Raw genomic sequence first — 15,756 nt, forward strand, 5'->3', positions numbered from 1 at the left:
ATATTCTCTCCACAAGTTCCCACCCCTAATGCATTCCTAACCTTTCCATTCCACCTGGGTGAGCCAGGCAGGAGGCATCCGGTGCCCCCAACCAGCCTGGCCTCGTTGTGGTGAGGTTGCCCACCAAGTGTACCCTAGACCTGATCCACTAGAGCTTCTCAGGAGGGGAGCTGAAGGCTGAGGTGCCTGGCCTTGGACAAGCAAGCTGTGAAGATACAGCTCTTGGGGGCATCTAGGCCAATCATCTCATGTTACACAGGAATCTGAGACCCAGGGAGCACAGCACCTTGCCCCATTCCCAACAATGCCCATGATGTCTTTTGGCAGAGGGCATTATCTCAAGTTGCCTGTAGAAATGAGAGCCTGGTTCCCCTGCCCAAGCTCCTTCGGGTAGGAAGGGTATGCCCAGGGGAGGGCCTGAAGCCAGGATACCTACCCAGCTCCGAGGCCAGTTCTCTTCCCCTCCCCACATCACACTGCTTCACCAACTACATGACCCATGGCCCGTTTGAAACCTCATTTAACTGTCATTGTGTGTGATGCACACATGTACGAACCGCAGACTTCATTCTGACCGCCCCCCCCAGTTAGGGTGTTGGAGGAGGGGTGGTGCAGTGAAAGGGGCCCCTCTGGTCCTCGAGTGAGGGTCCCATAGGCAGGTTTCCTCTCCGGTCTCCAGCAATCACCCCCCATCGTACAGGCTCTGTGAAATCTTTTTTCCATGAGGGAGGTCTGGGCAATCCTCAGGTCCTCTGCTCACTTAGCTCGGGGATCTGATCCATGATTTTCTTTCCTAATTTTGTTTGGCAAAGGCTGAAGCTTATTTGTATTGTCTGACGACCACCCCTCCTTCCTGACCGCCCCCCCCCCCCCCCCCCCCGACAGGTCTTCAGTCCATCCACCTGCCCCTGGAGAGTACTGGGTATGGGACAGAAAACGACCCTCCCGCTGCCCATGGTGTTGGATTCAGGGCACCATGGGACCACAGCAGCCCACACCCCAAATCCACCCTGTCCAGGCTTGCCCCTTCCACCCTCAGACCGGTCGATGCCTGAGGTTGTCCCCCAATCCAACCCAACCCAAACGAGGATTCCCAGAAACAGAACCATGAAAACACTTTAGAAAGAAATGAGTTAGTGTGTGAAAGGCATGGATGAATTTTATTTATTACCCTATATCTACAATTTAATTTGAGGTAAAATATAAGCAACACATTAAAAGGTCTATTCTGCTACCATGTCATATAATTTTCCATTGTGAATATTGTGGCAAAGCTAATGAAAACTCTAAACCATCACATTTTCTAGCTTTTCATAGAGCTGGTATCATACAATTTTTTTTGTTTGTGAAATTTCAACACATTTAAAGTTTCTCCTACAAAGTGTGGGGAAGATATCAGAGGATGCGTAATTAGCTTCTAAACCTCTTAAAAAGGACACTGAAGTCTCTCTCTAATGCCGCTTTGGCCGCAAGCTTATGGAGAAGCACGGCAGGGAAGCCAGTGCTCTACCGGGGGGCTCCAGGGAGTGAGACCCCATCCAAGCTGGACCCCTCCCCCCCAAGTGCCATTGCAGGTCCCGCTCTAGGGAGGCTCCAGTGTACAACTTAGCTTGCCCAAATTTCCATACCTGATTTTTAACTGTGCTACTATTCGGATACATCATGCACTCTTTATTTGGACAAAAATAAGTAAAATGGGAAGAGGGTTCATTGTTATCCACACACTGAGATACTGACCTCTTACTAACTGTCAGGTGAACCAGATGGTTTTTTTATTTATGAAAAACATGAACCGTGATAGATAGCGTAGGAAAAAGTCCAGTCAAATATACATATACTATTGTCCACTCAGCCATTAAAGGAGAAACGGGAACAAAAATCATTGAAATGATTTTTCAAATAGAAAAACTAAAGAACTGAACACTCGTCAGTGGGTGTTTTCTTCACGGGGCCCAGCTGGAGAGATCTTCCTGGGCTGGACAACGATGCCATTTCTCAAGTCTGTGCTGATTATGTAAAAAACAAAACAAAACAAAACAAAACAAAAACAGAAAACCGATGAGAGTCATCCGGTCCTTTTCCCAGCACTGCTGCCAAATGCTTAGAGGAGATTCCCAAGTCAAGCAGCCGTTCCACATCTATAGTCACTCTGCTCTTTAATTCAATTCACAGAACTGCTGAAAAAGTAGACATTTCTATCTAAAGTAGAAAAAAAGGTTTGTATAGAAGGTCATTCTGTTATACAATTATATTACACAGCTTCGGCTGTAACAGTTCCGGCAAGCTCTTCTCAACCACTGATACTTTTAAGCTAGAGAGGAAATAAAGAAACATCTATTAACTTCACTGCACCACGCCTCACGCCGGAGGACAGGCAAGTGACAGCTACTCCCCATGTCAGCAAGGCCCGCTCAAGGCAGGACCACCGCCACCAAACACTTGCCTAGAGCCCTGTGAGAACTCGCCAGTGAGCAGACTACATGCCTCATGATGCCCCAATCCCTTTTTAGAGAAACCCCATTACTATTTCCAGCCCATGGATGACCGCCCAGTGCTGAGTGATGGAGCTTCCTGTGCGACGGAAGCGCTAAGAGCATATCAGGGCTGGCTCACCCCTTCCCCACCCCCAGAGCGCCAGTGGAGGCGCCTGCTGACAGCCCGGTCAGCCTCCCAGCTGCCCAGGAGCATGCCCTTGCCACTAATGCCACCCCAGCCCCTTCAGGGTTTGCTAAGGGGTCTTTCCCTCCGACAGAGAACAAGTCATTTACCCTAGGAATGAGGAGGTCTACCACGTGGGGTCTGGTTCCTGTTTGATCTGAGAACTTGCTTCCGTCTCCTTTATATCTACTAAGAGAGAAGACCATAGTCACTTGAGGAATGCCAGTAGAGTCCATCACAACCAAGAGTTGAATCAATCTAACATACATTGTGAGGAAAATTTCAAGATGCCCTAAAGTCATAATTTTGCCAAAGAAACAATGACATTTCTGGGGCAATAAAACCAGCTTGTCTTGTCTTAGGTCTCGCCAGAGTTTTCTGCTCATTTGGGGCCCTTCTATCTCATTGAGATCCCTGAATTGTCTTAAGAAATGGCCCCAAATGAATCACAGCTTCAGAAATCTCAGAAAAGGTGACTTTCTTATAAACTATAGATGTAAGGCCACAATCTATCTTCAGGCAGAATCGAGAGGACAGAGCATCCTCTGGTTCTACTTAAACACTTTTTGCAAAGGGAAGGGACAAATTCCCTTTCTTACAGCCCTGAATACCTTCTGTCACAGGAACCTCCAACTGGCTTGGATCAGCTGATTCTACAAAGAAAAGAGACACATTTTTTCCAATGGGTTTGAAAAGTTATTTCACAATAGCTGTTGATACAAAGTCATAGAATGCCCTGGCAAGGATCATGTGACACCAGTGCGCCCCCCCCCCCGCAGAACCAAGTCCTAATATGGAGCCCTCGTCGCATGGTCCCCAAGAAAAAGCAGTGTGGACAGGTGGAACCCCGACTCACTGGGGCTTTCCCCACCATCAGAACCCAATCTGAAGGCAGCCCAAAGATACTCCTGTTCCATACCCCTACAGCGTAGTCACTGCACCCCAAACCCCTCCCAACACCCTGCAACAGCACCGGCTGGTCTGGCCTGCCTCACTGGGGACCTGGACCCTCACACCAACCACCAACCACTCTCCTCCATGGCCGGACTAAGCTCCCCTATACTTTGGGAGCCCCCCTGCAGCCTCCCCTCTCCAGGGGGGGAAACGGCTCAGGTGGCTGACACATACCTTGTATTACTGGGCCTTCTGATTCCGTTTGATCAACCAACTCTGAGAAAAGAAGGGACAAGACTGGATGAGTTTAAAAGAGCAATCTTTAGGCACTCTGTGTTCTTATTCAGCCCTTCATTAGATCCTTAAGACAAGTTGCTAGCGGACAAGGCCAGAGGCATTACATCACATGCACCTGGATGATGGCTCCATGGGGCCCCTGGACCCCGGAGTTGAGACCCCAGTGCTGTCAGCCTATGGAGGGTCGGCTGATGGACTTCAACATAAACTCCATAAACATTTCCTATGTGACAACCAATCACGCAGAATTTTCACAATGTCTAACAACTGTTATTTATCAGTTTTAAAGCTTTTATTAATGTCAATATTGCTGCGGTGCACAGCATCCACAGGGGATGGCTCTGTCTACTATCTGAGGTCCAAACTGTGTTCAAACCACTTTCCTGCTCTTACCAACAAAGAGGCATTTTGGAGTTTTCCCGAGGCTCTCTCCCTGAAGAACTCTGGTGAAAGCCTCAGCTCATCAAAGACAGTAAACTGTCTTTCAAAATTGAAAGGATAGAAGGATGCTACCCCATCACACTGGCAAGTTCTAATGTCTACTCAATAAAACCAACTAATGGAAACACACACACTCAAATAGAAAAAAACAAAAAAAAAAGCTGGTGCTGAGTATCCTAATGCAGAAATAAAAACAATAACCCAAGAGAAACCCGATAAATGTGCTGAAGTTCCCAGGCCAATTTTAGTAGGGTCATTCCTAACTCCTATAATAGCATGCAATACTTACGGTTATTAATGACAAGTCCTGGAAAAGGTCTGAAAAAGAGAGGTGGGGGGGCTTTAGAAGGTGCACCTTCCTCCTCTATAGGCTTAAACATACCCCAACTTGCTCTTCACTACTGATCCCATGACTGCAACAGCCCAGGTCACAGTGACCACAACCCAACTGTCACCCATTCCCTGGACCCATCTGGACCTCAGGGCTCTCCATCAAGGCTGGCGGCTGCAGGAGACATTAGCAGGACTTCAGGAGGCAAACAGAGACCACCCGATCACAAGTCCCAGCCAATGCTTTGTGCCAAGAGCCATTTTGTTTTTTGGTTCCTGGTCGTGTTTGTCTGGGTGGGGCAAGGGGTAAGTGGCTTGTCCAAGGTCACACAGCTAGTAAATACCAAGTGCCCAAGGCCAGATTTGAACTCAGGTCCTCCTGACTCCCTGGCTCTGTCCACTGCATCACCTTGCTGACCCACAAGAGCCATTTTGAGGACAAAGGTCAAAAGATTACTATAGATTTAAGGAAAAAAGGCAGGATGTGGTATTTCAGGGAGGAAGTTGCGGAGACTTGCTGAGGGCAGGGGCACAGCAGCCATACTCCTCCTGTGGCCATGTAGCTAGGGTTTGGACTGCCTAAGGAAGGGGTCAGGAGGGGCCGCTAGGGAGAAAACACAAGGATGGCAAGAAGCTGGGTGAGTGAGTCAGGATTCAAACACAACTTGCCAGGCTAAATTTTGGCAAATGATAGATGTCTATACATATTTCAAGGACAATTATATGGAAGAGGAATAAGGCCTAAGGAAGAAGAACTGGGTATATTGAGGGAAACTGAAAAGGGCTAAGTTTACAAAAAGACCAAAAAAAACCCTTCTAATTAGAGTTGCCCCAAACAGAGCATGCTATTCCTAGGAGTGCCGAGTGCTCTAATCAGCATCTTATAAACCATTTTGGGGGCAAGTTATAACAGAAATTTCTTTTTCAGATAAAGATGGACCAGATGGCCAGTGATGTCTCTTCCAAAATTTAATTCTGCAATTCTACTGATTTCCCATTCTTCTCTTTTTGGGTACAGAACTCTCCCAAGTCACTAAGGAGTAATCTAAAGTAAATGGTCCCCTCATTTTCATGAGACAGTCTTTTGAATCACACCAACCACTTCCTGTCTACAACAGGTGGAACTAGGGGGAGGGTCTGCAGGGGGGCCACACTGCTGATGGTTGTGTGGGGAAGTAAGGGGTGCATCAAGTATTTTGTATAGACAAGAGTCTAAGGAAGGGCACCGATAAGGAGGTGAGGAGAGGGCAGCTGACCCAATGCACCACTCTAGAGACTAGAATAACCAGTTCAGGTTCAAAGATGTAGATACCAAGCCTATGGTTGGAGGGAGGAAGGGGACCCATGGGTCTGGGTTTTATGACCAAGGTCAGAAAACTACTATGACAAGTCTCACCAACAATTAGCCCCAGCATTATTCTAAACACCTATCCAACATCTATCTCATCCTGCTAAGGCCAATAGAGACGTAGGCTAAGGATACTCACAATTTTTTCTCCCTGTAATCCACTTTTCCAAGTGATACCAGACTCATTTTGTGCATTTCTATATTGGCCAGGGCAGTTAGGTGGTACAGTGGATAGAGCACCAGCCCTGAAGGCAAGAAGAACCAGGTTCAAATCCGAGGCCGGACAATTTCTGCTGTGTGACTCTGAGCAAGTTACTTAACTCCACGTGCCTCAGTTTCCCTACCTGTCAAATGAGCTGGAGAAGGAAATATCAAACCACTCCACTATCTTTACCAAGAAAACCCCAAATAGGGTCTTGGAAGAGTCAGAAATGACTGAACAACAAATCTATGCACTGCTCACATCACTCTTCAGGGGGCTCAACTGGTCCCACCTGACTGTGAAAGCTTTCCCATAGGACTGTTTCCACATAGGCCAGCTACAGTGAGCCTCCTGAGGTCCTCTCTCATCTGCTGGGCTCTTGCTCCTCTAGTGCAGCCCAATCCCCTCCAGCACCCCAACTCCAACAGTCCAGGTGTGAGCACTGCAGGAAAGAGCTTCTCTTTGACCTCCATTCCGCTGGACAAGAAAGAAGTTCCCCAAGAAGAGAAGCGCTACCTAGAGGATCAGCTCAGTCTGCTCTGATGGGAGCACGAGAGGGTACTCTTGATTGCTTGAGCTCACAGCCAGGCTTCCCAAGGGGTCAGCTTCCTTCTACTGCACAGAAGCTGAAATCAAATAGCCAGAAACTGCTATTCCCTGTGGATGTCACTCTCAGGTCACGTACCTAATGACAGTGAACTTGATAAATTCTGCTGAATCTAAGATCCTTCTCATGGAGCTGATTTCCAGATAGCTGGGAGCTTTGAAGGCAACCCCAGGGGGCATCCCGTCAACGACCACACAGCCAGGATTGATGGTTATTTTCCTATATGGGACTTTCACAGGGAAGCCCATGCCAATTGCCTCACCTGGGTCAAAGAACAGGAAACAGAAAAGGAGTTTTTCACCATTCTAAAATTAAATTATCTACCTTCTCCATCAAGAAATCACCTTCAAGCTTAAAATTAAGTGTTGAGGTTGACTTTGTTTGTCCCTGGTGACACTGCTCTCTTCACGTGCTCAACCAGGGCACCCCACCCTCTCAGATTCCTCCAGGTGTGTGGACAGCCACACGGCTAACTGGCTTCTTCCCTTCCTGCAGTCAGAAGAGCTTGGACACCTGCGAGCCCCAGGATTCTGGTCGGGGCCTCCCCCTGCAGCCTGGGTCACGAGATCCCTGGGACTTTAGGCCAATCATGCTGACCATCCTGGCCCTGGAAAAGCCTTCAGACTCACCAAATTTGCGGCTGAAGAGATCGTTCACTTGTTCTCGCAGCTGTCGAGCCTTTTCCACTTTTGATAGTCTTTCACTCTCATCATCTATTAAGATTTTAAAAGCAAATTCAAAGTTATTAAAGGACAATTCTTCACAGAAAAAGCTCAGGTGGGTTTAAGATGTTAACAGTGGCTCTAGAGGGATCTCATTTCTAATAGTACCAGTCTAGTTGGATATTCTGTTTAAATAAAGTTGACCACTGTTTCCAAGGATGAAACCTGCTGGGGGGAGGCTGTAGCTTTCATCCCCTTCCTGAGGGCAGTCTAGCAGCCCCAATCCAAGCTGGTCACTCAGCTCACTAAACCAACCCCAGGAGATCCAATGGAGTGAGTCTTGAGAGGAAGCAACCATACCTGGAATTGTCACCTGAATGATGTTGAGGTCTTCCACCCCTGCTGCTGTGGTGGTGACATTGGCTGAATTCATTTTTCCTTAAAACAAGAAACTTAACATTAGGTCAGAGCAAGATGGGTGGGTGTCGCTGCTTCCTGCTAGGGCCCTGTCCACACCACTTAGGAAGGTACAGGAGGAAATGGGTCTTTTTTAATAGGCACGTCTATCTGACAAGACCGCAGGACACCTTAGCATGGGGTCTACAGCCTTCCTTTTTACTATCTTTCACTTGACCAAGTAAATTGTTGAGCATGGGAGTGCCAACCCCAAAGTCCTTTCTGAATTTACCAATGAAAGACACTTCCCAATTCCAGTCAATGAGTAATTCTCAGTTTATCTGCTTCATTTTATCAAAGACTGAACCTCACCAAAGTCCCACCCTGAAGGGCAACCCTGGATTCCAGAAGGTTATAAGACTCAAACCTTGGTCACAGAAAAGATTGCCCATTTCCCAAAGACTACTTTAGTGACATCTGAAAAAGTGCACTTATCATCACAAGGCTGGCCACATGGTAATAATGAATGCTTCGGCCATGGCATCCTTTGAAACAAGATTCAAAATGGCACTCATTCCTGTGCCCCTTCCCTCTGGCTTCTGCAGGCAAAGTGGCTGAGCAGCAGAAAAGAGAAAGCAATTGCCAAGAACCCCATAGCTTTAAAACTGTTTGCAATGACTAACTTGATGGTTGGCACACCCTGAATATGAGATCCATGCTCAGTGATGACAACTGGCTACACTAGAGGAACTCAACCTAGGTCTTTGATTCCACTTTCCTGATAAACAAAAACCAGAAGACAGAAGGAAATTGCAGAAAAAGAACAGTTCATAGGTTCTCTTGGAAAAGACAAACAAAGGACTTGGCTGTGGCTCTCAGTCTTAAACAGTGCCCAGAGGATCAGAAAACATCCCTTTGAGGAACTATGGGTCCTCTCCCATTGGCACCCCCCCCACCGCGCTCAGAAGCTCATGGTGACTCTTCACAAAGACCACTGAAAACAAAACAGCCACCTATGCACCACCCAGGGAGAAGAAGTAGGTCCCCCATACAAAGGACTTGCTATGAGCCTCCAAATTAAATCATTATGGACTCTGATACTTAGAGATGTCCATGCAAATGTCAAATGCAAAGGTGGCCCAGTGAGAGCAGTGGAAACTACAGGGCAGGATGGGGAATGAGAGCGACCAAGGAGATTGACTCGGACATCTCACACATGCTCTTCATGACGGTGTTCTCTTGAGGAGAAACAGTAACTGCGTGGAAATTCCTGAATAACACTTTTAAAAAAAGACAGGACATGACTTGTTACCCCTGTGGGAGCCATTCCTTAAGCAGCTGTACACATAATCAATCACCATTGTTAGAGTAAAGGTAAAAATACAAAGCTAAAGAAATAAAAAAGAGAAAAAGATTAGGAACCTGACCTATTCAAACAAGTTATTGACACTATAATAATACAAAAACAGGAATGACAGGAATGGCAATGATATTCATTATTATAATTGTACACAGAATTTTATCCAAAAAAATCAACTGCTCTAACAAGGGAGACCAAGCAAACCTTAAAAAACGCCACACTTGGTCAATCAGCAGCAGAGAGATATGGGTCACCAAAAGTGACACTGTTTTTGAATATGTTCATAAAATCTTACAGAGAAAGAAAGTATGAAAGATTATGAGTAGGATACCCTCATAAAACAGTGAGAAGCAATAAGAGGGGAAAATTAGTTTAAAAAAAAAAAGACTGGCAAGAGATTCAACTAAGCAAAGCCATTTTTAGGGCATTTAAGGATGAAAAACTGGAAAGAGGGGAAAAAAAAGAGATGAAAGATAGAAAATGGCTGCAAAGACTTTTGATTAACACACAAGGGTGAGCAAAGTCACCATGCTTGGACTCTGTCGCTACCACAATTTTAGATGTGCTTTTAGAGGAGGTGGAAATGGCATCGAAGGAAAGAGAGAGAGGAGAAGCAGCTGGATCAGACCCAATATGTACAAAGGAGCTCCTCGCTGGAGGCAATATCATTCTGAAGGATTCATTCTAGAGCTATCTGAAGGAGGGGAAGACTCAATGAAGTAGTCAAAAAACCATAGTCACACTATTAATATTACCCCTCAAAAGCAATCTTTTTGACTATTCCCAATTTCTGCCAATTATTATGAGTCTTGATAATTTATGCACAAACTTATTTATATACATCAAGGGTGTGCCTTAATTTAAGGAACTTAAAAGGGAATAATCTGAATTTTGCTAACAGCATTCTATAGCAGACTTTATGTCTATCATTACATAAGCAGTAGAGAAAACAAAACTCCACTGGACCGTTAGCTCTCTAACAAAGCATTTGAGTAGGAGCAAAATGGCTCCTTAAAAGTTCTCCTCCAACAAGGCATCTCCCATGTATGTGTCAAAATTATTCAAGATTCTTTAAAAGATATAACAGAGATATAACCCTGTTTGACCCTCTGATACTTTTATCAAGTGAGGCAAAAAAGAGGGAGATGTATGCTCGCCAAAGGTGTTCACCAGTGTTATGGAGGAGATCCAGCGCAGAGTCCGAGGTCAAAGAGGGATTCCCTATAGATGGTGAAGTCCTCCAGATTGGTCCTTTTTGTGGGTGACATTGTGGAGATTTCATCAAGCCCGAGAACACTGCAGAGCCTCCTAAATGAGATCCAGAATCACTCGAAAGAATTTGGCCTAACCATCCACATAAGAAAAACCAAGTGGATGAAGAATGACGATTATCTAGACTATCATATGCAGCTGAATGGAGAACAGAGCTCGTCTCATTATCTATTTTATGGACACGGATATATTGTGGCGGACACTCAAAAATGGACAATGACCTGGGCTCAGAGTTGAGTGGCAGGAGAGCAGGCTGGGCTGCCTTTGGAAATGGAGCTTGTTAATGATGCCATACTTCTCCTTGAAACAAAGGCTATGTTTTTAATACCAATATTCTGTTGCATGGCTGCAAGTCCTTTCATAGAACACAGAAGTGGAGCTGAGAATCCCTCAAGGGCAATGGAGAAGCACTAGGGGGGACACCCCACACAAGGCTTTTGATGGAGAAGGGGGCATCAACAAAGAAATGTAAGACCCAAAGATAGGAGGGGCTGGTCACATGGCTGGAGCAAGGAATAATGATAGTCCATGTGTTCTATCCACATGCTCAGGAGGTCAGAGCAGGGGAGGAAGGCCCCAGAAGGGTGGGCAGACCTGCCCTTGAGGGAAGGAGTCCATGGAATGGGCAGGCTCCCAGGAAGTGTGATCTGCCTCAGTGGAGAGAATACCCTGATCAATGAGATCACAGTTCCATTAGAACAGTTTTAAATCAGTATCTTTGTAACCCGCATTGGTAATGAACTCATCCAATGTTCTTCCTCGCTGATCGTACTTACTTGGAGGGCTTTTGGAAGTGCTTTCTTTAATGGCATTTTCAAACATCTCAGGCCTAGAGATGGAGGTAAGAGGCAAATTTCATCAGTAAAATGACACCATAATGACCCAAACATTAGCAAACTTTCACCTATGGAATTCCATATTCCAAAGACTCAGAATACCAAATATACATAAATAAATTTTTGTTGGTAGTCATATATCTCTTAATTATCTCTAGAAGTGAATACCTACTGACATTATGGATAAGTCAAAATTTAAATTGAATTAACAATTACAAATTCAATCCCATCTAAGTCCTCTCTCCCAAGTCATACAATCAACAAATAGATTTGGAGAAATCAGTTTAAACTGGTGAGGATTACAATCTCTCCCCTGACTTCTGTTATGTCCAGTGTTAACAAACTCTCAAATCACTAGCAAGAATGCTTGAGGAAGGGCACAATTATAAACAGTCTTGATGGCCCAACCTGGATTCTAAGTCTTGTTTAAGGACTAAAGAATCGTATATCCAAACAAGAAGACACCCAAGCTCCTGCCTGAGGGGATGCCCTTCACTGTGGGTAGGGACAGACATGTCAGGGATATTTAGTATCTTATTTTATCATTTCCCACTGTCAAAGACATTAACTAGCATCTGACCTAACTTTTTAGAAAGCAAGCTGAGAGAGCCTGAGGATGGTTCTAGGCATACTCTACAGCAAATCAGTCAAAGTACATGTAAAGGAAGGGGTTGGATTAGCCTCACTCCCATACTTTTTAATGATAAACTTGATCTTGGCTTTATTTCTGAGGATCTTCTCCAGCCTTGGAATGCCAAAAGTGGATGGTCGTCGGAATGGCACACCCTCCGGTAAACCTTCGACGTAAAAATCTTCAGGAAAAGATTCAAACAACGCAAATGGTACCTTCACAGGGTGCTTGAGGCCAAGAGCCTCCCCTGAAAAAGAGCAGAAATTTGACAGCCTAAATGCATGGAGCACGGTGACTGACAACACATGGGTTGCAATATTCAGAAATGAAGGGAAGACACTGGAAGAAAACTTATTTCTCCCTCAATTTGCAACTTTCAAGTGGGATAGGCAAGGTTCTGAAGGGCATCATTAAGTGAAAAGGACTTCGCACCACACTAAGGCAACACTTTATTAAACATTCTAGGACAGCGGACTAAGATCTGAGTTGCTTTCCTGAATTTTTTTTTTATTTTTGCAAGGTTAAATGACTTGCCCAAGGTCACACAGCTAAGCAAATATTGTGTCTGAGGTCATATTTGAACTCAGTTCCTCAGGACTCCAGGACTGGGGCTCTATCCATTGTGCTACCTAGCCACCCCTCTGAAATTTTTAAAAGCCAGGAAGTGCTAAATTAGTTTTAAAATATACTTACCACATTTTTCATTGAAGAGATTTTCAACCTTCTGTTTGAGGTCTGTAATTTTAGCATTCCAGGCCTCTGCAAAGAGATTAACTTATGAGTTAACACAGTAGCCTCAGTGGTTATCCCAGAGACTCAAATCTTTCCGATCTAAATTTAGTATGTTTAAAGATCTCTGCAAGATACAGTTTGGAGATTTTCCCGTTTTCAAGTGCAACCACCCTGCCTTCACAGGTTATCTCAAACCTCCCAAGGAAAAGGCTATCATGATAAGTTTTTGCATAAAAATCAATAAAATAACAATCTTTACAATCTCAGGATAACCAGGCATAAAGAAGACAGGTCTCAGTGCTACCTAGAAGTTTATGGTATGAACTTAGGTCAAACAAATTTTTAAACACATACAAGCCTTTAAGGGATGCAAAATATTCTTATTAAAATTCTCTTTAAGAATTAAAAATTATCAACTCCCTAGAGATAACTGAGGGAAAAAAAGCTTACCAAATGAAAATTCTCTCCCTCGAGGCTTGAAGGGAGTATTGGAACCATTAGTCTGGGTAGGAGTTCGAACAGCTGTACTTTGTGGCTTATTATTAGGACCTAGAGATATACAAAAATAAAGATTATTCACCAAATGAAGACAGTTCTAGAAATTAACCATTAAAGAACAAGGACTAATGTATATTATATCTTAGATAGCATAGCTATAATAAATTTGAGTATTGTGTTATTTCAAATTTGCCAAGCCATATATCAGCCTTTCTCCCTCCCTCCTTCCTTCCTTCCTTCCTGTTCAAGCAAATATGATGGTCACTCCTGTCCCTTGGTAGGCCTTGCCGAGTTTCTGTGACACATATTGCCCAAAGGCCACTGTTACCCCAGGGCCCTCCCAATGAAAGCCCCCAGGGCCTGCTCATACCTCCTCCCTTCCTCCAGCACCCCCCTGGCTCCCCTGAAGAGAAAGACCTTGCCATGGATTCACCAAAAGGCAGAGGCCACAAGTGCACCCTTGCTGTGGGGCCCTCTTGGGCCCCCTCCAAGACATCCTCCCTTCTTTCCCTGCCACCCTAGTTTCCCCCCCTGGACTGGAAGCTCCTCAAGGGCAGGTAACCTCCTTCCCCAGAGCTCGGCACAGGGTCTGACACATGGAGGCTCTTAACAAATGTCTGCTGACTAAAGATTGTCTTCCATCTCTCCACTTCTTAACTCTTTAGGGGGGCTTCCATCATGCAACTGGAGCTGCCCTCCCCAAAGTGACCAGCAGCCTCTCACCTACCCACACTGAAGGGTTTTTCCTCCCTACACTGCACATCCCTGAGTTTTCTAGCACCCTCCTTTCCTGGCTTTCTTCTTGTCAGATCCCCTCCTCCCAGCTTCTGTCTCCCTCGCTGGATTTTTATTAGATCATACCCACGAACCATCCTTGGCTACCATCTTTCTTGGGGATCTCATCCCTCTCATGGGTTCAGATGATTTTCAGATTTATTTGGCCTGAGCCTCTCCTGACCTCTAATCTTACTGCCTATTCAAGACGGTGAACTGGATGTCTCATAGACAATTCAAAATTCACACTAAGCAAAACAGGAAGTCCAAGTCTTTTCTCCTTCCACCACGTGAGGCTGGCCGCCTCGTTTGTACTCAACCCAAGTATCCAATCAGCTGTCAAGTCTCCTCTCTACCATTTCCACATCTTTGCTTTCCATCCACAAGCTTTGGCCCCTTGTCTGATCCCCGAATCAACCTATTTGACCTCAAGCACCCCAAAGACCACCAGCTCAGACTCTTCCCAGCCCAGGCCCCTCCTGCCGTGGGTCTCCTCCATGGACTCACCATGACACAAAACCAGACTCTGGCAAGCCTGCAGCCCTCTTATCTCCAGACAAGGGGGTGTGTGGGGTCTTTTCCTTCCTCACTTCTTCATCTTTCAAATCAAACCTTCTGTAACATGCTTATTCTCAACTTTCTACTGCCTCAGTCTCCTGAACTTTGCCCTCCAGACTGGGGGTGTTCTCTCCCCATTAGAACATGAGCTCCTGGAGGGCAAGGAGCTCCTATTTTTTTTTTTTTGCAAGGCAAACGGGGTTAAGTGGCTTGCCCAAGGCCACACAGCTAGGTAATTATTAAGTGTCTGAGACCGGATTTGAACCCGGGTACTCCTGACTCCAGGGCCAGTGCTTTATCCACTGTGCCATCAAGCTTCCCCAAGGAGCTCCTATTTCAAGTGCAATACCCACAAAAACAGGCTCCAGTCCTGCCTTCACAGGTTATCTCACAATATTTTTGTACAAAAACCAATAAAATAACAATAAAGCTGACAATCTGAGTTTCTCCATTACCAACCCTCCACCTTGGGCTCTAGGAAAGCTCATTCCAGTTTCCTGCTGCCCCCTTTCTTCCTCCACTTAAGAGACAACTACTGCCAAGCCTCCTTCCTAGTTTGGTCCCTTTAAAGTTGGCTGCTCGTTTGGGGGAAGTTTCTGACTAGACCAGCTTTCTGATGCAGTGAGGAGGAAAGACAGAACACAGGAGGATTCACCGGGCCTTTCTTCCTGGACAATCAGACAAAACTTTCTAGAAGTACTTTGAGGTGAGCTCTTCCAGCCTGGCCTACTCTTCTCTCATCAAATGCACAGCAAGGACAATGTACAATACAGCATGCTATCCATTATTTCCTAAAGACCGCAAAACAGCCATTTGGCTGAAAAAGTAGGTTCAAGGGCAACCCAGAGGACCTTTACTGTGCAAGAACAGCAAGCCATTACAGGTTTCTGTAGGTGGAAAGACAGACTTAACCTGGACCCTCTGGCGTCCACTCTGGTCAATGGGCAACTGGACCCATGAAGGAAGAGACAAGGTGGGTTCCCTTTGGCAGGCAAGGAAAAGGGGTAGCAGATTCTGGAGAGCAAAGCAAGCAGCCAGGAGCCCAGGAAGGCTGAGGCCAACTCTGGAGACAGAGGGGATAGAAGGTTGCATTTGGGGGACAGAAACCTCAGCTTAAACTCAATAAGTCTGGGTTTGTTTTTTTTTTTGATCATCCATGAAACCAATTGAGACTTTCAATTTTTTTTTTTTTTGCCTAACTCATTCTCAATTATTTTTCTAACCCTTCAGCTGCTGCTCCTTCTGAATTTCACTTGAAAA

At 45.5% G+C, this 15,756-nt stretch overlaps 1 protein-coding gene across 17 annotated transcripts in view; it reads right to left on the minus strand.

The window, feature by feature from the left end:
- Positions 1-1,141: 1,141 nt before the first annotated feature.
- The window catches only part of GTF2I (general transcription factor IIi), an 86,502-nt gene continuing 71,887 nt past the window's right edge, over positions 1,142-15,756 (minus strand). For 8 of the 17 annotated variants that reach the window (XM_074189361.1, XM_074189352.1, XM_074189356.1 and 5 more), the window contains 13 exons: positions 13,117-13,215; positions 12,628-12,693; positions 11,998-12,181; positions 11,244-11,296; positions 10,366-10,503; positions 7,800-7,877; positions 7,407-7,490; positions 6,856-7,039; positions 4,580-4,608; positions 3,787-3,828; positions 3,270-3,311; positions 2,769-2,847; positions 1,142-2,311 (listed from right to left, as the gene is read on the minus strand). In XM_074189361.1, coding sequence (XP_074045462.1) covers positions 2,786-2,847; positions 3,270-3,311; positions 3,787-3,828; positions 4,580-4,608; positions 6,856-7,039; positions 7,407-7,490; positions 7,800-7,877; positions 10,366-10,503; positions 11,244-11,296; positions 11,998-12,181; positions 12,628-12,693; positions 13,117-13,215 — 1,061 coding nt within the window. In that variant the 3' untranslated portion in view covers positions 1,142-2,311; positions 2,769-2,785. The remainder of the gene's footprint in view (positions 2,312-2,768; positions 2,848-3,269; positions 3,312-3,786; positions 3,829-4,579; positions 4,609-6,855; positions 7,040-7,406; positions 7,491-7,799; positions 7,878-10,365; positions 10,504-11,243; positions 11,297-11,997; positions 12,182-12,627; positions 12,694-13,116; positions 13,216-15,756) is intronic. The other 9 variants (XM_074189362.1, XM_074189353.1, XM_074189363.1 and 6 more) reach the window with 4 other exon arrangements.

This window comes from Macrotis lagotis, chromosome 5, assembly GCF_037893015.1.
Source record: "Macrotis lagotis isolate mMagLag1 chromosome 5, bilby.v1.9.chrom.fasta, whole genome shotgun sequence".
Taxonomy (NCBI): Eukaryota; Metazoa; Chordata; class Mammalia; order Peramelemorphia; family Peramelidae; genus Macrotis; species Macrotis lagotis.